This window comes from Gambusia affinis, linkage group LG22 (genome assembly GCF_019740435.1).
Source record: "Gambusia affinis linkage group LG22, SWU_Gaff_1.0, whole genome shotgun sequence".
NCBI lineage: Eukaryota > Metazoa > Chordata > Actinopteri > Cyprinodontiformes > Poeciliidae > Gambusia > Gambusia affinis.
The window spans coordinates 17,453,597-17,481,001 of NC_057889.1; the positions used below are offsets into that span (position 1 = coordinate 17,453,597).

General features: G+C 38.8%; 1 protein-coding gene across 1 annotated transcript; it reads right to left on the minus strand.

The window, feature by feature from the left end:
* Positions 1–292: 292 nt before the first annotated feature.
* On the minus strand, positions 293–17,451 carry LOC122825058 (serine palmitoyltransferase 2-like). The gene is made up of 12 exons (XM_044106121.1): positions 17,167–17,451; positions 13,755–13,949; positions 12,836–12,990; positions 10,933–11,081; positions 10,625–10,749; positions 9,083–9,176; positions 8,079–8,184; positions 6,744–6,963; positions 5,695–5,821; positions 2,978–3,113; positions 2,741–2,870; positions 293–1,750 (listed from the first exon to the last, which is right to left on the minus strand). The coding sequence occupies exons 1-12, from the start codon at positions 17,308–17,310 to the stop codon at positions 1,637–1,639; spliced, it is 1,695 nt and encodes a 564-aa protein (XP_043962056.1). The 5' UTR covers positions 17,311–17,451; the 3' UTR covers positions 293–1,636.
* Between the last annotated feature and the right edge of the window lie 9,954 nt (positions 17,452–27,405).

A 27,405-nucleotide genomic window follows, 5' to 3' on the forward strand; every position in this document is an offset into this window, starting at 1 on the left:
CAAACACCTGACAAACTTGAGCTTTTCCTTCAACAATAAACCTAATTTGCAACAAAGGCGCAACTGCAAACTCCCAACAGTCCGCTCGACGAGAAACTTCTGGGAAGAAAATCCTTTGTCAGCTTAATGCACTTAGGATCATGTTTTCCACTTTTTATAAACTTCACCTCCCCCCACAATTACTATTCAAATTACTAAAGGAGGAGGTGAAATGCATCGGATAAATACGCCACTGTAGGGTTCGGTGGATGTGTAGAGGACGAAAAAAGCAAAGAGAAAACAAAGCCGTTGATGTTTTTTGATAATTTTTTTTATCAGCATAAAAGAACAACATTGGCAGACAACAGACAACTTTCTGACCAACAACAACCACCTTGAGCTGACATCAGTAGTGACAGAACAAAATTGACACATTGAAACTGGACACCAGACTGTTCGCCAAAAAAACAAACAAAAAAACCCATAAAAAGCAGATCAAAAATGACAGCTACACACTGAAAAGCAAAAATGGTTATGGAATGCTGTTTCAGTGGATGATCACAAAATGGAAAAATTATGGTGAAAAAAAATAAAACAATAAATAAAGAACATTCAGAGTATATATATTTATGTAGATATACATAAAACTCTCCTACCAACGTCATCCGGCATTTAGAGTGCCTGTCAGTGGTACAGTGCGGCTGTTAAGACGTGCAATTGATTCAAATATATACTCTCAACTGTAGCATGTTTTAGAGCTGCCTTTCAAAAACAGATAGCAAAAGGATAAGATGCCTTTCTTCAATAAATAAAAACTGTTCTGTACATATCGGATGAGTTTGGAAGCAGCATCGTCATGCATACAGATCGAAGTTGCAGCGCGTCGTCATGCTAAACATGTAGGCCATATACCTCAAAGAAATGTTAAAGACACTTGGCTCAAGTGTGTGAGTGCAGGTGTAAACAGTAAATCAGGCTGCAGGACTATTAATAGAAAATAAGCGGTAAAAAAATATTTTGTCAGTCTTGCTCCTGGGAATTTTTTGTCCCCCCCCCCAGTTACATGTTTTTTCTTTTGGAAACATCTGCTTCGCATTTGAAGAGAAATGTAGAAAATATATTTATACATATGCAACAACCTTTGGTTGGGGGGGAACAAACAAAACAAAACAAAAAATTAAAGAAAATCCAATATTCTAGAAAGCAGATTCAAGTAGAAGCGATCGGATCAATACACACCGGGAACCATCTCTGTGTGTGTGTGTGTGTGTGAAATAACGCATCTTTGATTTTGCGATAAATAATATTTACACACGTCAGGTTTCTCATACAAAAACGCTAGGATCAGATCTCCTCCCCCTACTTTGTTTTAGGCTTTTTGAAATCGTTTCTCTTTTTTTATTACACAAATAAAACATTTATTTGTGTAAAACGTTTATATATATATATATATAAGATTTAAGACATGACGTAAGAGGAAGCGAGCAACGCTCCGGAAACACTTCGTGCGAACAGGTTGCAGGTTCGCTTCTCGTACATACGGAGCAGCTGAGTGGGTGAGACTGGCTCCAAGTGTTTGTTATCAGATAAATTCATCTAACGGGATGTGTGTTGAGCAGAGAAGGTGAGAAAGGAGGAAATAAAAGATGGAGCTGGTTCAGTCCTGAAGGAGGCTCTCTTCAGACATCCATCCCAGAGAGGGAAGAGGTCGTTCCCGTCTGGAGTACTTCAGCTGCAGCAGGTCGCCCACTTCACTAATGGCCTCCAGAGCCTTAAAAGCAAAACAAAAAAAGCAACAGGAAATAGGAGATTGATATTAATAAGGACTCAAAGAGACTTTATTTGTGCCAGTCAAATGGAGGTGGGGATGTTTTAACATGTCAGAGTGGGAAAGTGGAGGTGAAAGGTGAACAGAAGGCTCAGTGTAGAAAACGAAAACAGCATTGAACACCCCCCTCACCCCCACCCATCACCACTCCTTTCCACCAGAGACCCTATCAGTATTGCAACATACTGCAGGGCACCTGGAAACAATTTACCTTCCTCCTGACCTTTTTTTCTTTTCCCGATTCCATGCTTTGAGGAACAGGGAGAGAGAAATGGAGAGGGCTGGCTTTTCCGAAGACGGAAAAAGCGGCTCCTCTGTGTGCCTCACAAAAGCAGGCCGATACCCGATAAATGGACGATTTACAAACGGCGCTGATGATGTGCTCCTCTGACGGATGGATAAAGCGTCTTTGGAGAAGTGGAGCAAAGCCTCAATAAAAATGACAAATTTAAAAGCTACGCTACGCAGTAATATTTAAAGACGGTTTGGCCTTGCAGGTGCTTTAAATAATGTTTGAGGTGCAAGACAGAATATTTATATAGATGTATATATCTATATATATATATAAAGTTAGGTATTCCAGTGAGAAAGCAACTCAAGGAACCACAAATCATTGAAAGGAATTTAGAGAAAGTCAAGAAAAGTAGGTTACAAAGTCCACAGTGAGGGGCTCTTTATTTTATTTGGTATCAAATGCAAACGTAGAAAGTTTAGAGAATCCTCCCTAAACAAGTTTTCCTTACTCATAAATTAAGACAGGCCCTGTTTGGATCTTGTCCGAATCAGAATAAGCTTCCATCGTCATCCTTCTCCTTGTAATTTTATTTTTTAATTTTTGAAAACTGGACTGGAATACAACTTCAAAACCGGCCTACAGCTCCATCACTTCGACTGACATCCCCGCTGAGCAGCAGCAGCTTGCGATTTACTTACGGTGTCGAGCATTTCTCTGGTGTGAGCGGCTGAAACACAGAAGCGCGCTCTCGACTCGATGATGGGCGTGGCCGGGAAGCCGACGACCACGGTGCCGATGTTCCTCTTCAACATCTCTCGGCCGAAAGCCCTGAGACACGAAGGCAACCCGAGCTGTTCGCGTTAAGGCGGCAAAAAAAACAAACAAACAGACTAAACCGATGGGTTCGCCGGGGACTCGAAACCGGCCACGCTTACCCGATTTTGGCCGGCATGTAGAGCATCAGCGGCACGACGGGCGAGTCGTCGTTGCCGTAGATGATGAAGCCCATTTCGCGGAGCCTCCTGCGGAAGTAGTTGGTGTTCTCTGAAAGCTGCCTGAGGCGATCAGCGCCTAGAAAACGTGAAGACAAGCGACTCGATGAGAAAATGTCAATACGAAAACTATCAATTTATAGTACTTTATTCACAAGGTGTATGTGTAGTTCAACATGGAATGTATATTTTGGATTGTATCTTATTAGAGAATGTATGGTCCTTATTTCTTTATATGATTTCAGAAAATTTCAAAACTAAAAATTCCCTAAAACACACAAGTAGCTAGCAAACAAAAGACAAATTCTGCCAACGAACACCTTTAAAGAATGAGTTATAACTTTATAGAACTTGTCTCTAACAGTTTTGCCAATTTAAAGTAAGCATGGGCCGGCTATCATTATTATCAAAGTATTCCAGGGTTCTGGTTTCAAAACCATTTTGCATCATAATGTTCCTGTGGTTTGAATTGCGTTTAGAGAAATAGCAGAAAACAAACAAACAAACAAAAATAATGTCCAAACTGATCAGACCTTTTTTTACGACTTTTAAAGCAATGACTACTGAAGCGCTTCCCCTCCCCAACCTGATGCCTTGTACTACTTGCCAGCTGGCTGAAAGAACTCTTTTGCACTTTTTCCACACTCGACAGACACATTAATCTGCTTGAATGTATTTCAAGTCGTGAAAAAAAAAAAAAAAAGTGGAAGGACTCGGAGTGGAAAGTAAAGTAGTGACACGATAGCCGATCAGAGTATATGTTTTTTTCCTCTGTTTTAAAAAAAATTATTTTAAAGATGGCATAATGTAACGAAAAGTTTATTTTTTTTTTATCCAAATTTTATTCATGAAAACATCCTTAATTATTAAGAATATTAATATTGGCTATATTATTTGACACAAATTGAAAAATGAAATCCGAACCCAACTCTTTCATGTAAAGAGGTCAATTCAACGAATGAAGAAAAAATTGGGGGTAAAAAAAAAAAAGAAAAAAAAAAAGTGTTGAACACAAACAAAATTATTTTGGTTCGTAGTCAACAAGCTGAAACTAAACAGATATTGGGACGATGCCATGCGACGCTGCGGATTCACACGACTGCGTCCCAACCAAACACACAGCCATGTGCCCCAAAGTGCCAACAGCAGCACACATCTGCCCGGGCCGCGCTCAAAAAGCCAGAACAGAAACAGCGGAGCTTCAAAGCAACCTGAGACACAACAAACTCCGGCTTTATATTTACCCGCACATATTTTCCATTGTAAAGAAATCCACAGGTATTCCTGGCCCCGAGTGATCCGCTGGCCAAAAACAGAAAGCTGGCGTTCACACGCCTTTAGCCGTCCCGTTCGGGGGAACATGCGGCGTCCATGGAACATGCGCTCCATGGACGGGAGCGCATGTTCCTGCCCCTCTCGTTCACGATTAATTACAGCTTCCGTTTCAATCCAGGCATGGGTCTGGTGTCCTTTCCGTGCGTGACATATGGAAACCAACAGGCCTTTAACAGGCACCTCCGACTGTCACTTTGACTCTCTGTCAACATCTGAAACTTCAAAGGGCTTGAATTGCAAACAGTGACTGAGCTGCAACTAATCATTTTGTCACTGGTGCTCTTTCCAATGGGAGAAGGGGGGGACTTGTCAAGCTAATATCCTCGCCGCAAGGTCAGGCCTTCTCTTCTTCAAAAAAAAAACAAAAAACAAAAAACAAAACAGAAAAGAAAAGAAGACACACTAGAAAGAGTACACTACAAAGATTGCAGCAGGAGTTGTTATTCTTGTACCTATCAACTGGGAGGCTTGAAAGTAGCGTAACCTGATCTTAGATCAGCTTTCGGACGGGTTGAGGTATGGAGAGGAAGCTTGAATCAATCTAGCTTCGTAAAAAGTAAAGAAGGTGCTGCCCTAGAAAGAATAACAAGACTTTGTCGTTTATTTGTGTGTGTAGGAGAGTCCAGCAGAGTTGGGTCTCTGGTCCTGAGGCACCATGCTGCTTTGCACCCACAGTGTGAAAGAAGCAACAAAAAAAAAAAAAAAAAAACCAGAGCACACATGTGAAAGTGATAAAAGGGTAGTGCAAAAGTAGACTATTGGACTACTTTCCAATAGTCAGGTCCAAAGCTGAACAAAGAAACGAGGGGAGGGTTTAAGATTAACAACAACAACAACAAAACAAAAAAATAAGGTGAACTTGAAGAATGAAGAAAAAGATGTCATATTTACCGAAAGGAATCTTCTAATAACAGCGTTCTTCAAAAGCCGAAGAGTTTAAAAGAACTTTGAATTTAATTAGACTTTGCTAATGCAGTGTTTAGAAAGTACATCACAGATGTCTTAATGTGTAATAAAGCAGTCCAGCTACTTTTTATGTGCTGGTGAGTCTGGCAGGGCTCGTGGGAACTGAGAGGAACAGTCTTTGGCTGGAGAATCAATTCTCTGGTGCAGCGTCCCAATGTAAAGTACGGGCTTACCGCCATCTTGTGGTTGAACCAAACACTTGCAGCCAATTTTGTTTTTTTTGGTTTTTAAACCAAAAAACTGAAACCGAGTATGAAGGTTGCATATTTCTAATCAAAAGAAAGCAAGAATCTCCATGCGAGGTGACATGTTGGTTCAATTTGATAACTTTTTCCTACTGGTGCTTTTCTGACACGTACCCAGAGTTGTTCCATCCTCTCCCATAATGATCTTCATGGAGGTGATTATCTGCTGGGCCACAGGAGGGGGCATGGAGGTGGCGTACACAGCACTGTGAGAGTGGCTGCGCAGGTAGTCGATCAGCTCCTGACAGAGAAATCAGTCAAATCAGTTTTTTTTTACTTTTACAGAGATAAATTGTTGTCTAATATTACTTTTCCTAACCATTTTTTTCTTCTCATTATCCAATTTCACAATTCCAGACCAAACATTTGAATTTAAAGAGCTCATTGGTTTTATCTCCATAGTCTCCCAATCTTAAATTAACACTGAAAGTGGACTACTTGCTTAAGGTCTATTTCAACATCTATGAGGCTTAGTTTTCTCAAATCAGAACAGATTCTTTAAAATAGTTTATGAACTTTGATACCTCTACTTGTCAATAAAATGAATTAAAAAATAAAATTGTTTTAGCGGTTAGTTTGACATCTAAATCACCTTTTATTTGCGTTTGGTGTTAGAAGTACAGACCCAGTTTAAAGAGGGTTAGGGGGTCAAACCATTGTGAATTACGATGTGGCAAATTGAAGAAAACGTGTGATTTAAGTATACAAAGACAAATACAACTTGGTACTTAAAGACATTTTTTTGTCATATTGAAACTGGAATAAATACTGTCTGGAAACGCAAATTTGAAAGTAGTAAATTGTGCTTCTATAGACTTTTCACGACCTTAGGAGCTCTGCTATATGGAGGGAAAGTGCGTTGAAGCAACAAAATCAAGTACGCCTTTTCTTTGTGAGTGGTTAAAACAACGACTGGATGATCCGAGCTCAACTTTTCAAAAAAAAACAAAAAGCTGGATTTCCGTTTCTTTCTTCTTTTTTTTGTTTTTTTGTTTTCGGCAACAATGTTGACCAACACCATATGACGCAATAAAGACAGGAAACTTGCCCAATCTGCTGCGGATGATTGAGCACTCAAACTATTTGAATCACAACTTCTACTTTTGCGGGTAACGTTTTCACTGGTTTTCACGGAGAAACCCTCCAGAGGTTTCCCTGCTGACCTTTTTTCCTCCGATGTATCCACCAGCAGCCCCGAAGCTCTTTGTGAACGTTCCCATCATGATGTCCACGTCCTTGGGGTCCAGGCCGAAGTAGTCCACCACTCCTTTGCCGCTTGGGCCGAGAGCGCCGATGCTGTGGGCCTCGTCCAGGTACAGGTACGCCTTGTAGCGCTTCTTCAGGGCGATGACCTCAGGCAGGCGGATGATGGACCCCTCCATGCTTTGAGGTTTAAAGAAATTTAAATCAGTCGGTTTTTTCACCACCAGCCCACAAACACTCTCCTACAACAACCCCGGGAGTGAAAAGGGAACAGGAAAATCTGGTCCCCTTCTCAATGATTACATCTTAATACATTGAATTATCAATAAAAGTTTCAAAATATATGATTCTCCTCATTATTAGCTCAAAAGGGTGTAAGACTTTGTTTTTTCATATAAAAGAGTTTTGAATTGATTTACAGTCAAGCATTTTTTTCATTTCCTCATCCAAACTGTTCTGTACTCTTACTTTTGAAATCTTCCTTCTCTTATTTCTATCACTTGGCCTTAAGACAAAGCACTTTTGTAAATTAATGAATTCAATGAACGCCACAAAAAGATAACATTAACAACTCATTCACTTGGACGCACCTTTCAAGGTAAGATCCATTACCTTGAAAGATAGCCGATAATATTGAAGCGCAATATTATCAGATACCAAAAATTCACAATACAGAATGCTACACTCAAAGCAGACGCAAGAAAATTGCTCAATACATTTTCAATAATGCACAAATGTTCTTTTCAAAAGAAAAGGGTTCTTTTGAAATCAAGATGAGAAAGTTAAATCAAAAACTGTATGGCGATAGTTTAGTCCTGATCAGCGGAAACTAATACCTAGCGGGGATGTCAGCGGCCATTTTGATGAAATAAAATGCATTCAAAAGTGCTAACTTCCTTTCCAACCAAACAGCAACACTTGCTAAAGTGAGTTTATCTTCGTTGCTCCTTGGATTTTATTAAGCAAGTAATTGCAACGCAGCTTCCCTAACAAGTGCATTTGAAAGAACCATTGAACCAAATATATTTAGAGACATTCTTCAATCTGCTTCTGTCTGCTTCAGACTGGGACTTGATAGAAAAATATTTCAGATATTTACTGCGTTAGGAAGGCCAATGGGAATTTGATGGTAATTTCGTTTAGAACACAACCTGCCTGAAAGTGGTTTGTCTGGTAGTAAAACGGAGGACAGAAAAATCTTCAGTCTTTTTTTTTTTTTTTCAATCATATTAACTTAATTACTTAACTGATGGAGTTACAAACTCAGCCAACATTCGTGCTTCCAGTAGACATACCTGTAAATGCCCTCCACCACAATCAGGATTTTCTTCCAGGGTCTGTGGGTTCTGGGCTGTCCGTGAACAATAGCATCTCTTAGCAGCTTCTCCAGGCTCTGCATGTCTGCAGAGGAGAGTTGGAGAGGGGAACAGTTACGTTACCAGCTGAAGACTTTAGGAAAGAAAATGTCCAACTATTACATTTGAAATCCATATATCTGACCACCGCCGGTGCAACTGATTAAAAAAATATATACCCAATTGATAAATAATGGCAATTTCACAATTATAGTTCAGTCTCGCATTTTATGTGCTAAAAAAGCAGGGCCTTCTATTTTAGCAAGTGTGACAGAGCAATAGGGTCATGCTGAGAAAAAAAATACAAAAATGAGAATAGTTTATTATAAAGTCAATGTATCCTGACTTTATTACCAAAATATTTAGATTTTATTCTGGCAATATTAGCACTTTTTTTTAATCTCACAATCTTTTTGACTATACTCTCGCAATATTACTATTATTTTTTGTATATATTCTCAGCAAGGCCCTGATATGCAGTCATAGGAAAGAGAAAAATATGAAGAGTATAATTGTTGACATTTTAACTCGAGGTATGCAAAAACAAATCCAAATACTTCCAGGAAAAAAAAAAAAGAAGAAAATAAATTTTTTATTTAATAAAAGAATCAACATAAATCAAGAAGCAGCTCTTCAAAGTGTCGACTTTGGGGAAATGAATTCAAATTGAACTTTTGCAGACTTGTGGAAAAAGCAAAAAAATCATATTGATTCTTTCACCTTTTAGAACATCAGTCGAAAAACGTGGCGGAAGAGTGAGCCGGGCAAGTGGAGACAACGTGAAATTAGCAGCAATCTACACACACCCATGTCATTACGCCTGTCCTCGCCACCTGGATAAAGCCTTTCACAGGCAACTGCTGAACGGCCATGTTTGTTTTGTTTTTTTTTTCTTTTTTCTTTGTTTGTTTCCATTTCAGACAGAAGTGATAGAAGTCACTCACTGTTGTGCTTGAAGACTCGGATCGTGGAGCCAGACAGCCGAGCGCCCAGGACCAACGAAGCGTGGTTCAGCTCGTCACTCAGGATGAGACAACCCTGCGGCAAGAAACAGGAGTTGGCCTCCATTTTGCGACATGATTTTATTTTATGAGCCCGCATGCAAACATGATCTATTACTATCACTTGCAAAATCAGCTAAGCCAGGGATTCATATGCTTGAGTTGTTGGTGTTGAGCAACATTTCTGGCCTCGTGATTACATTATCATCTTCTAACAACAAACTGTTTCATTCCCTCTGTTAAAACATTATTTAACAATAAACAATTTTAAGAACTTTGTTTAAAGTGTAAAAAAATGAGAACATCTGCATTCGAATTACGCAGATCAATAACTTATCCCGCCAATACGAATAAATAAATATTTACTGCAATGACACAATCCAAACAATTATTATTAAGATAAATGACTTTCCTGCTCAAACTAAATGCTTGAACACAATCCATAAAAAGAAGGTTAGGAAAAAAAATCCTAAACAATTTTAGTTAAATGACATGGTATTAGGCAAATACAAACGATTTAGGCCATTTTAACTGACCCAAAACAAGAAAGGTTTGGTCTGATTTAACTTCAGACAGACAGAAAATTTTTTTATCAGGGGTCTTAAAATATCTGGTTTCAACTGTAAATAACGCTTCCCAAATTAAGACTTTTGAAACATTATATTGCATTTTATTGCAAATCTACGCAGTATGAGTGTAAAGCACATTTAAGGGCCGAATACAGAAACCAAGCACTTTCCAAACCTTGACATGAAATCCAAGCATTTTCAGGGATTTCAAGCACCTGTATGAACCTTGGCTAGTCTTAGTTCAATCACTACTTTACACTTTGAGTTTAGTCTTAAACAGAGAGTCAAATAGACACACGATTATCTTTCTTTGCATGGTGAATGTTATGGGATTTCAATTAGTGAAAACCTGAAAACCTGAAAAGCCCATAGAAATAAACACAAAGGCAAACATTCTACAAAAGAAATGATTTAGTTTACGTAACTTCCTGTGGCCAAAGAGCAAACAAGCATGTTGCATAACGTAGATTTAAGCCGTAAAGGTAGCAAAGAAAGCACAGTCAGAGCTGGGAATTCATGAACCATTGTGACTTCAACTTGTGAGCGTCTTGCTCCTCTCTCCGACTCTAAATTGTTCTCCACTTGTTTTCTGTCAGGAAATAATCCTGTTGGCTCGCGCTGCATACAATGAATCCAGTCAAAGCGGCCCTGACATCAGTGGTCAACCCTTTGCACTCAGGAGTGCTTTCGGATCTTGAACCGGAAGCTGCCGGCCTTCCTCTTTGAACACGCGACTGAACCATTTACGCAGACGATGCGGCAGGTTTCCCAGTAACAGTGGAACTTGTTGCTGGAAGAAGGCCACAATAACTGGACAGGAACGCTCACACGATCAAAAGGAAGGAGTTACACAAGATTGAGCAGGGAACAAATAACAAAATACAAAGGAAGAGACACAAAACTCTCCCACCCCCACCTTCCCAGTGAGAGCAGGAATGTTCATGGAGTTGGTGGCAAAGCCCATCCCAAAGGCCATGGACGACTCGACCCCCAGAAACGTGGCCACCAGCTCTTCCAACTCCTCGTGAATGTCCAGGTTGCCTATAAAAAAAGAAAAAAAAGAGAGTGTTCAATTTTAAACCTAGCTGCACCCTTTTATTTACGAAATAGATGACTTTTATTTGTTAAAAACTGATGCAGTGGCTGAAAAAACAAAACAACATAGAATTAACTTTGAAATTTTCGAAATTCCTTCAAAACCAACATACAGGATGATTAACCTACCCATCTCACAGCGAGTGCTTCCCACGCCAACTCCATACTTCTGTGTGACTTCGATGGCAGCATCGGCACAAGTGCCAGTGTTCTCAGCAAAGCCGAGGTAATTGTATGACCCCATATTGATGACGTCCTTCACCACCTTGCCGGTGTGCCTGAAACCAAAATAAATAAATAAATGAATAAAGCCTCAGAAAATCAGGAGACTGTCTGCTTTAACTACCAGAGCATTGATTTTACGTTCACTGTAAACAGTTGGCTGGAAACTACAACATATCATTTTTTTCCCCCTGCCCACCGAGTCTGTGAACGCACCATACCTAAAACGTCTGGAGGTTGCAGTAACAACACTCTTCAGTCAGGAGGTTGTTACTGCAGGAAGATGATTTAGCTAGCTGTTTTCTGCACTGGCATTTTGAAAAATCAAGCGAGAGGAAGCACAAAGAATGTAGGAGGCTTCTGGAAAGGAAACCATGTTTTTACGGGTTTGTTTTCATTCAGGCTGCTTCCTAAAACACGAAGTTAGATGTCAGAAAATGACAGGAAGATGAACAAATCACAGCAAAGCCACTCTGTATCACAATGTAGTGGAATCCCATTTTCTTTTTTTTTTACTACAGTGATAAAAAGAGACTGCTGTTTTTGCTAATGCTATCTGCTAACTGCACCAGTCGCTCATATACAGTTGCTACAGACACTTTAAAATGACAACTCCAGACAATAATAATAATAGTGGAATCCTTTATATCAGAGGAACTATGTAGCATTGACTGCTCTCCCACAAAATGCGACTTCAGCCTGGATGACAAATAATGATAGAGCATGACAGACAGATGCTTATGGTTTTTTGTTGTTTTTAAAAATATATATATTTTAGGTTTAAAGAAATAGTAGATCTGAGCTTTTCCTCATTCAATATTCAACAGCGACAGATTTAGTAATGATATAGTAGAAAGAAATTGAAGATCTTCCATATGTCTAATAACCTGGAGGATTCGGCTACATCTCTTCGTCTTTAGACAGATAAGTCTGTATGACTTTGGGTTGTTTCTGAGAAATCAGTGTTTTGTTTATTTCTCTACAAACATTTAAATGCTGTTATTATTTATTCTAATTTAGTTATTTATAATTACTAAAAGAGAATATAAAAGCTAAGATTGGGTCAGACTTTGACTACATTTGCGCGTCTGGTTTGATTATTAACTGTTTATGCTTTACCTGCCTTTGTCTTCATCTACACTGACAATGAGAATTATTTAACAAAAAAAAACAAAAAAAAAGCTTCCGACGCTCTTGTAGGTACTTCTCATACTAACGTGATAAACAGGAAGGCATATGACTCCACCAGAATTTTAACAAAGCTGTCTGTCTACATAAATAGTGATGAACACTCCTTTTAGTTGTTGTGAAACAGTTGAGATATTCACTAACGTCAGTGTTTTGAATATTACAGCAGAAGTATCTGTTGTCAGTACATAAATGTGATAAGACACATTCCATTTTCTTGAGATAACCGACGATCACAGATGGTGGGATATAATTAGATTGGCGCCACGCCTTTTAACTCTTTCCAAGCTGATTTACAGGGTCACTGTAACCGCAGTTAGATGTAACAAACGTTGTTTTAATGTCTTTATTTTTTAAGATAAAGACCATGTGACAGATACTGGTGCGTACAAAATAACTTCCTGAATCACAAATGAAGTCACTCTGTTCAGGGTGCTACTTATGCAAGCACTGGGCGTGATCCTAGATCCGCATCATCACAATCTGCCACTGTATGCCGGGAAAACCACAACTATATCTACTTTGTAATGACAGATGTGGAATGAAGCTCATTACAAACATTTGTTTGTTCCTCAAAAGGAACAAACAAATGTCAACAGAAATACACAACGCAGCAACCTACTCGAACGTCCAGTTGTAGTTGTGGGTGACTCTCTCCGCGAGGTCCATCTTGGCTCCGGGGACGCTGCAGATGGGCCGGTTCCAGTTGTCCCGGATCCTCATGTACAGGTTCCTGGTGTAGAAGTTTTCAAAGTCCTGATAGAGAGGGACGAAATCCTGTGGAGGGCGGAGGAAATATTTCTAAGTTTATCGTGACATTCCAGTATGCACAAGTTATCTTTGTTCCGAGCAAAAGGAAATATTTACAGTTTGACAAGATAAATTGGTCTGAAGGCAACGAAAGGCATAAAACACTGACAAAATGAGAAAACTGCAAAAACACAAAATGTTATCAAGTACTTTTGGTCTAGTTTCTAGTGCAAATATCATAATACACTTGAAATAAGATTTTTTATTTTATTTTTTTAAACTAACTTACAGCACAAAGTCGGAGCTTGTTTTAAGTCAATAATTCCTTAATATTGATAAAGTGCTGACTACAAGTGAAATAACCTCCCAGTGGAATAATACATTTCAACTTACAATGTGGGAAAAATGTCATGGCACGCACTTTTTTCTCAACATTAAGGAATTATTGACTCAAAACAAGATCCTATTTCTTGCTGAAAAGTTGCTTGTAAGTTAGTTTTTATCTCTTTTCAAGTGTACTGGGACATCTGCAATAGGAACTGGACAAAAAAAAAAATAAACACTTGGTAAAATGTAGAGTTTTTGCAGCAAAGAGCAGATAGCTTCTTAACAGAAAGATTCTTTTAGCAGCATTTTCTGGAAAATGAAGTCCTCCCTTCGAAATTGTTGTTAAAACACAAACCAGACAGAGGGAAACTCTTCGATTTCTGTCAAAAGCACTCAAAGAATCCACTACGATATCTGACACTTTCCACGTATCAAACACGCAAAAAAAAAAAAAGCTGCTTCACCTTCTGCTCATCTCTCTCTTGAGCCACGTGGCACTTCTCGATGTTCCAGTGGCGGAGGAAGTCTCTGAGGTAGCCGAAGACGGTGAGGATGCCGTAGCCCATGTAGGTGAGCACAGCCACCAGCAGAGGCGTCTCCTCGAACGACTCCACGAAGGGCTTCTTGTACAAACTGGGATTATGGGTCGCATTTTGCTTCTGAGGGACAAGAAAGGGACGTTTTCAGGGACTCCAAGGCAGAAGTCCAAATGGAATCAACATTTATGCTGCACACAAGCCCCGATTCTTCTATAAATAGGGTTTCTACACATTTTCCAGTCTTAATTTGACTTACTGACTTTCCCAGAACTCTCAATCCAATTTTTGTTAAGTTTTAAAGGAAAAATACAAAAAAAGAACGTGCCAACTTTAATTACTTCCGTACTTGAGCAATAATGTGACGTTAAACATAACGTCACATTATTTTAAAAAAAAGATAACTATTTATCTATCCTTGAGGTCAGAATTGTCATGAAAAGAACACACTACTAAAACAATACACAGTGTCCTCATGTGTTACAGAACAGCAGGGATTACTTATTAAACTCTTTATCTTAGAAAAGGTTAAACAGTAAATCGAGACTCTGATGCATTTTTTATTTTTATTTTTTTGCTTTTACAAAGCCCCGGTCTGTTGCTCACACCGGTTAACCAAAGAAGTTACTAATCCAGAGTTGAAAATGTATTGGTCTGGGAATGCAGGAGAACTTAAATCTTGTCGGAGGAGAACATGTAAGCAGAATTTCGAGCTGAACAGGAGGAATTTCTACTTGAGTACAGTCGCACATTACGAGCTCTGCCCAGCAGCTAAGCAGCCACTTCTCATGTGACCGGTCATGCTTCTCAATGAAATACCTCAGAGCAGCTCAAAGTGTACTGTGTGTATCGTTTGTGCACTCTAAAAGTCTGCCAAACAGGTTCAGCTCTGAAGTAGCCGAGAAAATATCCGAAATGGTGGACAGTCGGGAGTTTATGGAAGGAAAAAAAAAAAAAACACTCTAAATGAACTTCTTAGAGCAAATGATACCAACGAATTAAGCAGAAGTGAAGAGAATGTTTCACTTGCTTGTTCTGCATGTCAGTGGCAGACGATCAGATTACATTGTGTACACAATAGGGGGAAGCTTGTGGTGTAAGCACATCGTGTTTGGTTCAAGCTGGACAATAAATAAGCAAGCCAGAATTCCGTGTGCAAAAAAAAACAACCCGAGTAAAATAAAAAAATGCTGATCCAGTGTGGAGACAATCTGAAGTACAGCAGGTATTGTTTACACGCCTTTCAGATTCCCGTATCGGGACGTTTTTCCCACGTCAGAATTACGTCAAACGTGTTGAGACAAAAATCAGGGTTAAAAACATTTACAACTAGAAGTGGATTAGAGTTTTCAATAATATCTAACTTTATGTAAAAGTGGAATTACACAGCATCGTCCTTTGGATCCTTATATTGAACAAACCCAATATAAGGAGCCACAACCCTGTTTGTGAAGAGACCGTACAAAAATGGTTAGAAATTTGGATGTGCAATTTTCATCTGGACATACGTTGACCTGTGGTCAGACAGTCCAAACTCTCTTCAAATCAAAAATACTTCATTTATCCCAAAGGGAAATCAAATACCATAACTAATATCATCAAACTATCTCCAAAGAGTTGTTTCAAGTGACAAGGCTGTGAACAGGAAGGATCTCCAGTAGCAGTCCGGCTTGTAAAGAATCTGAAGAAGCCTCTGACTGAAGACATTGTCGTTCCATGACAGTGCCATGTCTGTCATAACTAAACCTGTCGCAATAAGCAATAAATCCATTCATTGCATGATCAATTAAAAGTAATGTAATAATTTCCATTCTGATTTTTGAAGGGCTATTGTTGCTTAGAGAGACTTTGTAGTCCATTTTGTTTATGTTTTTGCGATGTGTAATTTATTGGTCATTATTGTTATTTCTGTTTAAAATATCTCCCAATTCCAATGTAAAGTGTTCTTTACAAAATTAAAGTTTATAGATGTTTGAGAGAGCGAACTTATATTATTATGCCCTGCCACTATATTTCTTAAAAATGGTCTCAAAACAACAATGTCATCGTTTAATCTCCGAGACAATTTATCGTCCAGTAAAATACGTATTCACTATTGCTATGACCTAGCAATAGCTCAATTTTCCATTATTCCACATGTGACGCAATCTGTTGCTAGCAAGCGCTGCTAATCCACCTCGTTTGCTTTTGCTGCTGCTCTTTTAATCTCTGTCAGAAGACAGATGGAAGAGACGGTTTGGAATCGGAACCGGCAACTTCAGCGATTACATAATACTCCATCTGGAAGTCATTCATAAATATTATGTTGGTGCATTTCTACTTTAGACTGATTGCTATGTACAACTCCAGATGGCAACTAGCTAGGAAATGTTCTTCCTTTTTGACGCCATAAATCTCACCTCTTACTGAAAGCAATTTGAGCTGTGATAAGATTGCATCTCTGCCTTAACCTCCTGTTGGCTGACCTGATATTCTTTGTGCTCAAAACATGAACCCAATGAATGAGGACAATTGAACCAGTGGATTATGACGTTCACTACAGCGTATTTGATCTTCTTCTGGAGAGAGTTCCCACCCTCACACCCGAATGAAGAATGTGTACCGTTTAAAAAAAAAAGATCAAACTATTAAAATGGACCGCGCCCTTTCAAGCCTGGATACATCCAGCTGATGGAACAAGTCAAAGCACCGCTGAGCCTCCCTTTCCCTGGGAACAGACACCACCTCCGACACTACGGGACACTTGTCCTCTTCAACTCAAGTCAGTAAACAGCCTAACCTCACCAAGCGGCTCATACGGGATGGAAACAACAGGGTGTAAAGTTACAGGAGATGGAGGAGGGTGAGAAGGGGGAGTCATCACTACAATCATCCCTGATCAGGTTTCTCAATCCACAACAGTGTTAAAATTACACAAGTTAAGGGTGGCCGTTCGAGTAGCCCTCTATGAAATGGACAATTTCGTATAGAACACTGGCATTTCAAAATTTACATTTCGAACAAGAAATAGAAAATGTCTGCTATACGACATAGCTAATGTCTAATACATATATTTGCGTCAAGTCCCACTAAAGAGCGTTAGAAGCTAACTGTACAAGGTAATTACAATGATAATAGCAGAGACATATTGTTATACTGACATGTAGCCGCGCCTTACACGTTCCTGCTCAGGGAAACCACTCCCACACAAGAATTTAGCCGCTATATAAATATGGCTAATATAAATATATACATCATAGAACGAGTCGGATACTATGTTTAATTTACAAAATATAAAACAGAAAGTAACAGTTTGTTACTAGCCTCTTCCGGTCTTCTCTCCGTGACGGTTGGGCCTTACCTTCTCCCCGGAGCGACGGTACTTCTGTGACTGCTGAAACAGACAGTGGTTCTTCACGTAGCCATTTTTACTCGCGTTTTTTCCGTTTAACGTCCGGCGGCAGGCGTCTCCGTTCAGCAGCTTCGTCGAGGAGCTTTCCGTCATGCTTCCCTCGGGGAAATTTCACGAACTGAGTGGACTCAACTTGTGTAGCGATTGAGAATGTGAAGTCAGGATTTGAGATAAGGAGGGGGAAGACGGATTCAACGCCCACTCTACCACTGCCCTGTGACCGCGCCGAGGTTGCCGGAAATTTACGCCCCGTGGTTCTATCAACCAATAGCGTGAAGCCAATGCAAAGATCGTCTATTTAAACAGTAATCATTATTCTCAGAATCTGAACAGCATTTTATTTGCCGAAGCTCATTCGTCGTCTTTTGGAACACTGTGAGGGCTCTTACATTTTTTTCAATCTTTCTTTAGCGTGAGACTCTGAAGCTCAGCCCATAACCTGTGGTAACCTTTTAGGACAGAGAACCTTTTTTAGTGACGCTGCTGCGTTGAGTTGGAAAAATACACAAGGGTAGAGGTGGGTAATACAAGCAAAATAAAGTTAGGGAAGTGGAGAGGCGAGAAATAAGGGCCTCCATCACCATAATATCGTTTTGTTTGGCGTTCGTTCAGCAAATATGAATCAGATTTGGTTTGTAGAGAACTTTCTAGACGTATACTTTCTTTAGCTCTAAAATAATCACAATTCAAAAATATCGCTTGTAAATACAAAACCAAATATTTAATAAATAACAGAATTTTAATTTACAATGTATAGAATACAATCGCACATAAAATATTACTATTCTATTTGTAACTAGGAAATGCCAGTAAAAGATTTAAATAGTTAAACAACAAAGCAATTCTAAAACAATAAAAATGCACTTTAATACGTTAACTTTAACACAAAAGAAGAGATAAGCCTTCAGTTACATTTGACTTATGATGACCTTTTAAATAGTGAAAGTGCAATAGAAACAAATAAAGATAATTAAATTAGACAAGCAGTAAAAGTAAGAACAAAAATAAAACAAAAAAGATAGCCTTGGTGATTTTCATTAACATTTGCGATCATTAACCCTCTCAGCTGTCCTTAGGTCTTGTGAAAACGCTTCCAAGAATGAAAACTAAACAACAGCTCACTGTTAGTTTTAGTTCTTACGTTAGGTTACATTGTAGTGACAGAAATATTCACTCACGCAGTCAAATCATTGAATTCACGTGTTGCATGCAGCCACTCCCAGGGCCAAAAGTGCAAAATCAAGCACCAAAGCCTGGCTCTGCAAAAACTCTGCATTCAAGCCTTACGTAACCAAAGTCCAATGCAAAGTGTCGATGCAGTGGGGACGTGTGATGGAGATTCATGTTTCTACGATCTGGCAATCTGCAAATTACTCTAGCTGGCCTATGTGCCTCTGGAGGAACAGTCAACAATTTCCACAGAGGAACTCCTAAACATCATAACTGAAAAGACTGGGAGACTACATCATAGTAAATTGAGAATGGGTTGTCTCTCAAGTTCATACTTCTGGCAATGTTGTGTACAAACAGGAGACCTGTTTATTCCAAAGGCCTCACAATCAGCTGATCAACTACATCAGCTAATATTTTTTTGGATTAACGTGGCACAGATTTGACTAACTAACTTAAATTTACAAGTTCATGGAGTTATAACATCTTTCTATTACAGGTAAGGCAACTACAGTCAATGACGACGTCAGAGAATTGCTTATTCTTAGTTGATGTGTTTCAATATTTATTCCAATTGTACTTTTATCTTTACTTTTACTGTTTTTGGTGTTATTTTTAGGGGTTTTATTTTTTATTTTACTGTTTGTTTCTTTTATTTCAAAACATTAAATACTGCTTTGTTATTGCACCACAATCCCCTTTGCAGCAATTTGATTACAATTTTGTAAACAAAATACACGTATAAGTTGCGCGTCGGCATTTCCAACAGTGATGTTGTCGTCTGACCTCCTGCAGAATTCTTAAAGAAAGTTCATTTCAACTTCTAATGCAACAAACCCCATGTGACGCTAAACTGTCTTAATAAAATCTTCCTACTTCAAAGCGAACACAGTAATTGTGATATTAACAAGATACCATTCAGCACTGACTTGCAGATACATTTCCTAGCAGAACCCCGTGCAGAGTGGATTATTCCTTTAGTGCTGGGAAACTGGAGACAGAATTCCAAGGCTTGCCTCCTTCCCTCTTCCTGTTTGGAAGGCGTGGTCGTGTGAAACGTGCCTGTCAGCATGTGCATCAGTGATTGTTCGCGCAGTGTGGCAGCAGCTCAAATCCTGCCCTTCTTATTTGGATGTGTTTGCATTTCGGTATGCAAGTGGAGTCTTTTGCAGACTCTTCAAATGCAAAATAGGCAACTACATTTGCAAACATCCCTTTTTCCTTTTTTTTGTCTCAACCTCCTAGATGGCGCTGTTGGACAGCGTAAAGGGCAAGCGTCCTGTCGCTCAGCAGATTTACAATAAGAGGAGTTAATGCTGCTGGGTAATAATGCAGGATTAGGTGACCCTGGTTAGCCAATCGGTGTGTATTAGTGGATGCCACCCCGAAAGACACTGATGACAACAGCTCATGATTCGATTTCAAACTCTTTCTAACATTCGTCTCAAGGTCGTGACCTCTGGTTTGGGATAATGGATGCTTAGCCTGGTCAGCTCTTATCATTGCACATGAAGGCCACTGAGTGTCTCTCCATTCCCAGCCTGATAAAGCTGATAAGGACTGAGCTCTAATAGGGTCAAAGCAGGGGGTTAGGAGGAAAATATAGTCTAAACGGGCTTCAGCTCTTCAAAATGGCTGTAAAAATCCTTCTGATAAGATGGAAAATCATAACGAATTGAATGGGGAAGAAATCTGTGACAGTTTTTATCTCTACACCGCGCTCACAACTATATGTTAACTCCTAATCAGAGCTGCTGTTTGTCGAACGGATTAAATCGGGTGAGGATAGATTTTTTTCATGTCTGCGCCGTACCTTTTCTGACTTCCAGAGTTCTCTGGTTTTTCTATATCCATTTCTTTTTAAGTGTAAGTGCGAAAGGCAGGCAATGCAAAGCACCAACTTAGTCATACATGTTTTAATTCGATCACGAAGTGTGTTGCTGGGCGTGCTGTGGTGGCGTAGGGGATAGCGCGACCCACATTTGGAGGCCTTGAGTCCTCAACGCGGCCGTCGCGGGTCTGATTCCCGGACCCGGCGACATTTGCCACATGTCTTCCCCCCTCTCTCTCCCCCTTTCCTGTCAGCCTACTGTCATATAAGGGACACTAGAGCTCACAAAAAGACCCCCTGGAGGGAAAAAAAAAAAAGAAGTGTGTGGCTGATAGGAACTGAGAGAGAGAGATATCTGAAAAGTAGTGATGGCCAAATGAAGCCTCATGAAGCAATGAAGCTTCCCGGTCCATTGCTTTGCCCAAAAGTTCATTACTCGATGCTTCATTCATTTCTCACTAGTGACATCTGCTGTTGAAACTGTGACAGCCTTGTCACTCAGACAGACATATTTAAAAACATTTAGTAAATGCAATATTGTCACAAAGTTTTTGTCAAACTCACGTTTAGCAACAGGACAGTCAATTAAATTCTATTTAACTAATCATTTTTAGTTATTAAAATAATCTGTAGTCAATCCTGATATATGTTGACTGTTAGTGGCTGTTTTCTTTTGTCACCGACTGATTTAACAATAGACATTTGTTTTAATGTTCTCGTAGTGCAGTGCTTGTTGGGGCAGACAGTTTTCTTTGAGTTTTGATTTGCCTCCTGAAAATCTAAAATTCTTCAAAAGGTCTTTTCTTGGATTTCTATTGGCTCTCTGATCTGATCCCTTATATTTTTAGTCATAAACCAGGATTTTTCCAACAGCTTTAAGTCTGTTTCTGCTGTGCAAGACTGAAATATTTTTGCAGAACAAAGAAATAGTTACAATTTCAAGAAGGTGAGAATTTTGGAGGTGAAGGGTTTAATTATTGTTATTTAAGAATCTTGTGAGTGATCATCTCAAGTATCCCCTGATGTCAGATTGTTTTCTTCTTGCTGGCTCCTTTTCAATCAAGTTTATTTGTGTAGCACATCTCAGCAACAATGCAGTGTCAAAATGGTTTACATAATAAAAACACATAAATATAAAGTCACAAAATGTCCCATAATTAACCATTGAGAAAACTGGTAACAAACATTACATTTTGATGAGTGCCATCCATCCATTCTATTCACCCTTTTGTCCCCAATGGGGTCAGGAGGGTTGCTGGTGTCTATCCCCAGCTAACGTTCTGGGCGAGAGGCGGGTTCACCCTGGACAGGTCGTCAGTCTGTCACAGGGCAACACAGAAAACAGACAGGACTCACACCTAGGGAGAATTTAGAGAGACCAATGAACCTGACAGTCATGTTTTTGGACTGTGGGAGGAAGCCGGAGAAGCTGGAGAGAACCCACCATGCACAGGGAGAACATGCAAAGTCCATGCAGAAAGACCCCGGGCCGGGAATCGAACCCAGGACCTTCTTGCTGCAAGTCAACAGCTCTACCAACTGCGCCACTGTGCAGCCCATTATCAAAATCATTAATACAAATCTGATGCGATCAAGCAGCGGCTCATCACGCTTTTATCTTGAAAACCGATACGCAAAATGAAGCAGTCACGTGACCCATGCAATGTGAGGCATCGTTTGTTGCCAGTCACGTGGTTTTCAACAAGACGACACAACCCTCGAAGCCTGGCTTCAGATACCCCATCACTACTGAAAAGATAAAACAGGACGGTGTAAAACAGGTAGCATTTGTTTATAATTCTCTGTTTTTGTCATGATTTGCGGTTAGCGGTAGTGAGGCAGACGCAGAGGACCCAGGTTGGTATGAAGAAATGATGATTTTAACAATGAAATAAGTAGAAGTCCGAAAATCCAGGCAGCTCAGATTGAGTAGAAAGCTACACTGTTAGACTTTTTATTGTAATTTTACAGTACCTTACTGGCAACACTGTTGCCAGTAAGTTACTGTGATCACCATTCTACGGTACCTTTACTGTTATGATATTTCACAGTTAATTTTTACTGTGAGTGTGATTTACAGTTATGACTGCTTTACTGTAAATGCAGTTTATAGCATAAAACTGTAAATGTATTTTATAGTAAAGCTGGTCTACTGTAAACTTGTTTCACAACATAATGTCAGTTTTACTGTAAATTAAAGTTTACATTTTTTAATACAAGAATATTTTACCATAAACCGAAAAATTTCCTAAAAGAAATTTTAGTCCAAGTACTGTGAATAAAAACAGATATTTATTTTCAGCAGATTTGTTGACATAAAATCCATTTATATATTCACAATGTCATAAAGAACAATGTCACAATACAATATAATGTGCTATAAAACAACAAAACCATAGAACACACTACAGGTCATGTCAATATTTTTTATGGCACATGTATGTAGCAACATGAACGTGTGCATCAAGTACCAGCCATAAACTATTAAAAGACTGACTTTTAAAAAATATATTTAGAATATACTTCATTTAAAAAAACCAGCAGAGGCTGCATTGTCAGAAAACAGTAGCTTAAATGTGCACTGTTACACAATACATCACAAAAACAGTGCAAGTGTGATAATGTACTGTATGGTAGACATTCATATCAATAAATATTGTTATATAAGATGCATTTCCTACATCAGAAGAACTTTTATTCCATTCGTCAAACAAAATCAGTGAGATCCATCTTGTGGAAGCTGAACTGTAAAGAATAAGACAGACAATGTGGGAGGTCATGAGATGGTCAGGAAGTTATCTACATTTTCAAATCGACAGGAAGGCTGACAAATTAAGCTGAAATGACAATGTCCAAATGCATAAAATCATTGGCATAAAGCAGCATTAAGTTGATAATTTCTTACAAAAAAAATCAATTACACTTAAGTGATAATAGAAGCTGCATAAAGAATGAGCAGGACTGGCTTCACTTCAGGTTTTTGGATTGTTTATGGCAAAAGCAGTCAGTCAGTCTTCACTAATTCAAACGATTGCGTACTGTATTGAGACCCTGCAAATGTCCCCAAGGAGACGATGAAATACAACATGTCATAACAATCTTTTTAGTCATTTTGTTGGTGCTGATGGATCACTGCAAAGGCGTGCCTAATAAACTGAAAACTGCAAAGTATAAAAAAACACCTCACTTAAACAACTACACACTTATACATTTCTGTGATTTAGTAAGAGATGCAGCGACATCCACTTTTTACCACGGACACAGAAAAGATGCAGGCTACTCTAAAGGGCTATTGTGTAGGAATCACAGGCCATTTATAAATAATCATTAAAATCATATTAAAAAGGCTAAAGTAAAGTCAGAACATGCAAGATAGGAGGAAAAGACAATAAAATAATAAACATTTGGTAAAATGCTTACCTAGTTGGAAGTCTTCCATTCGAATTCAGCGAGTCGTTGAAGGAAGGTGTTGATCCGGGAGTTGACACTGACTACTTTCCTCTTGACTTCCCGTCTTGCAGCTTGTACTGACTTTGGCTGTGCATTTGGTACCAACATCTGGATTGATCCTCAAAGAATCTTTTAACAGACATAAAATATATTAATTGTAATTTTTTAAAATGAAGACATACAATACAGCAATCAGCTATGGATCTTCATCATCAGTCAAACTGTCATTAAATTTAATTCATAAATGGTTTGGTGTAGAGTACTTACCGTTGTATCATCTCCAGCGTGGTGGATGCTGACTCCTGATACTCCAGATTGAAGACGTAATATGACCCAAAAAAGACAGCAAGGACGCTGGCAAAGTCATGTAGTTGCTCAGGCTCGAAAAATACCTTCTCCTCCATACTGACCATCCACCGGGTTGCAGACATCAAGCTATTTCCTAAAATAGACAAACCCTTGTCAGGCTAACGCTAGTGAGTAAAAGTACAGACTACCATAACTATTACATACATTGCTACAAAAAAATTATAGTGATAGAAAATATTCCTCTTACCAAGCATGATTACCCTTGGTGTTGTAGGTAAGGTCATTTCCATCTCAACAGACATCTTGGTGGAAGATACCTTTGAAACATAAAAGGAAAACTCTTAAATATGAATTACTGGTAGTAATTTATATTTAAAGGGCCAGTTCACCCAGATTACAACAGGTTTTTGAGAACCTCACCCCGGAGACTAGACTAGACTTTACCCCTACATCCTGCTACCACTCTGAAACAACGGATGTGAATGACAGTTTGTGAGGCTAAATGAATTTTTTAAAGCATTACATTCCACAAATACAGTATCTGAATGGCTAAGTACAATATGGGTTAATGAAATGAAATGTTTGTGATTTGGGTGAATTGATACCTTTAACAAATTAATTGAACAATTCTGATTTAAGATGTGTGTTTTAAGTTAAGAGTCGATATAAAATTACATCAACCAAGATGAAGATTGAGTCCTCTTTTTCTTCGAAATGTTTTCTTTTTCTCTGGAAGTAGGACATTGCTCTATTCCACAACGAAACTGATAATTAGCTGTGTGTTGATGTTTCTTCACATGACTACAAAATTCTCTAAATTATGAAGTACAAATACTGCAGAATTTACACCTGTACATAATTGCACCTGTTAGTACTGACTTAACTTTAAATTTGTAAGAGCATGGTTTAAACAGGTGAACAGTCCTTATATGTAACCAGGGTTGGAAATTAACTTTTTTGTCCACCTGCCACTGTGGCTGAACCAACTCAAAAAATAACAGAAACCACTTGAATGTTTTCCACCTTTGTCCTCATTTACAGACTCTTATACACTATGTTGGAGATGTAATGGTACTTTAGCAGGCTAACTAGCTGTAGCAAGCTCAAAGTTATAGATTAGGTTAGCTGCTCCTCTACATTTCCAGACTATTTTGTGGCTTCAAATATGTTTGAAGAGCTGTCTTTTTACCTGTTGTCTTGTCTTTTCAAGAGTTGAAACTATGTTAGCACTCAGCAGGACAGAACTGCACAGCCACTTTGAGGGGAAAAAGCTTGGGATTTAAAAAAAAAGAACAACGTTAGAATTCATCCTTGTTGACCTAGCTAATCTGCACTCTTAACATTTGCAAGGTCATGGTTTAAACAAATGAACAGTTATTGGATTATTTTATTATCTAATAAAATAATTAGATAATTAGTTCTTAGTTATTTTTTAAAAAAAAGGGGGATCAATTATCAGTTAACGTTATATTGTTCGACAAAGGATGTAACAACAATGCTAACAGACACTCAGCACTGAGCTTATCTCAACCCAAAGCTAGTCGTTCGAGGAAGATTTAGCGGCAAAAGTCAAGCTAAAACCTTCGGTAAAATTAGCACCTTAGCTAACGTTAATTCCGAACCAGCTCAAAAAATAACACCATCATATTTTTCTATCTTTCACCTCATGCTAAGTTATAGCATTACAGCATGATGCTATAAGTTACGTTAGCTCCATCTAAAATGTACATATCCAGATTAGGTTTTGGCTTCAAACAGTTTTCTAAGAAGTGTTTTTTTACCTGTATTGCGAAGAGCTGAAGCAGTGTGAGCCCACAGCACGGCGACAGAGCTGCACTTGCACTTGGACGGAAAAAGCTTCGGAGTTTAAAACAAACGTCATCAGAAAAAGCGTTGGGCGAAGCCACCCTTGATAGCTAGATAAACTGCATATTAATGTTAGCTAGGATGTGAAAAAAACAAAAGTACATGCTCTCTTTCTGCCTTAAAATATGTTAACCACTAAAGGAGTAAAAATACAGAAACAGGGAACCACGATGAAACATCTATGATGACCGTTGGAAATCAAATAGAATTCTTACATGGCCAGCGCAAAGACATTATAAGTGCAGTACCACTACTGCAATGTGTAAACAGTAAATTACGGCAACTTCAAAACATACAGTAAGTTAATGTAATACTATGTACTACACCCATAATGCAATGCAAATTACAGTAACTAATTGTAAAGATGTTTTATGTTAGTTTTACTGGGCATTTTGTGGTATTTAGCTGTAAAAAATACAGTAAAGGCTAACAGTGCAAGACATTATAAATACAGTACCACTACTGCAATGTGTAAACAGTAAAATACTGCAACTTCAAAACATACAGTAAGTTACTGTAATACTATGTCCTTTACCCATAATGCAATGCAAATTACAGTAACTAATTGTAAAAATGTTTTATGTTAGTTTTACTGGGCATTTTGCGGTATTTAGCTGTAGAAAATACAGCAAAGGCTAACAGTGTAAGGCTCAAAACTGGTAGCAACTGGTATAGTATATATAGTATAGTAAATAGTATTCTGGAATTCATTTCTATCCATTTTAATGATCAAAGGTAAAATCCTTATTGGAATTACAGCAATATAAACTTTTGTGGAATTACTGATCCAATTTTTATTTTTTTTTATTTTTTTTTAGCATATTTTGACTGGTATTAATCGAGGTTGGGAGGCTTTTCTCTGCACCATCTTTATTTTTAGCTCCTCTTTCAGATAATCTATCATATTTACTTCACGACTCTGGCTTGGCGGCTCCAGAACGTTATTATTACTTCTTGTCTAAAAGAAAAACTAAATCTGCAAATTGGTAGATCTCAATTTTAGCAATACTCCTTCCATTTTTAAGCTGTTGAACATTCCCCTAAGAAAAATTTTGGAATATTACTAAGTCATCTAACAACTTTATCTTCAAATTCATATCATTTATATCCTATTTGCTGTTACTTTTTTATTTCCGATACTGTTTTGTTCTCCAGTGACCTCTGTGAAACCTCTGAGGCCTTCACAGAGATCTAAAAGCAAAGAGGACTAAATGTAAATTGCGCGCTACGATTATCAAGTTTTCTCTTGTAAGGCGTTTTGAAAGCCAGTTGTCGTTTTTTTCCTCGACTTCACAGCTGCTTTGTGAAGTCAAGTTTACGGCCCACCACGCCATAAACTCAGAGTAAAGCTCGGAGTCGCGGAGGAAATCAACATTGTCTCAGGGCGCGACATATCTCCAAGTGGAGAGAAGATGGCGTTCGTTGGATTCTCAATTCCCATCAGGTATTAACTTCCTCCCGACTCACAGCCGGTAGTGACTTGCATCACTCGGAGGCTCGTATCAGGCGGTGACAGGCAGCCATAAACCCCACTTTTGGTTTGGCAGTGATTCCTAAATGCC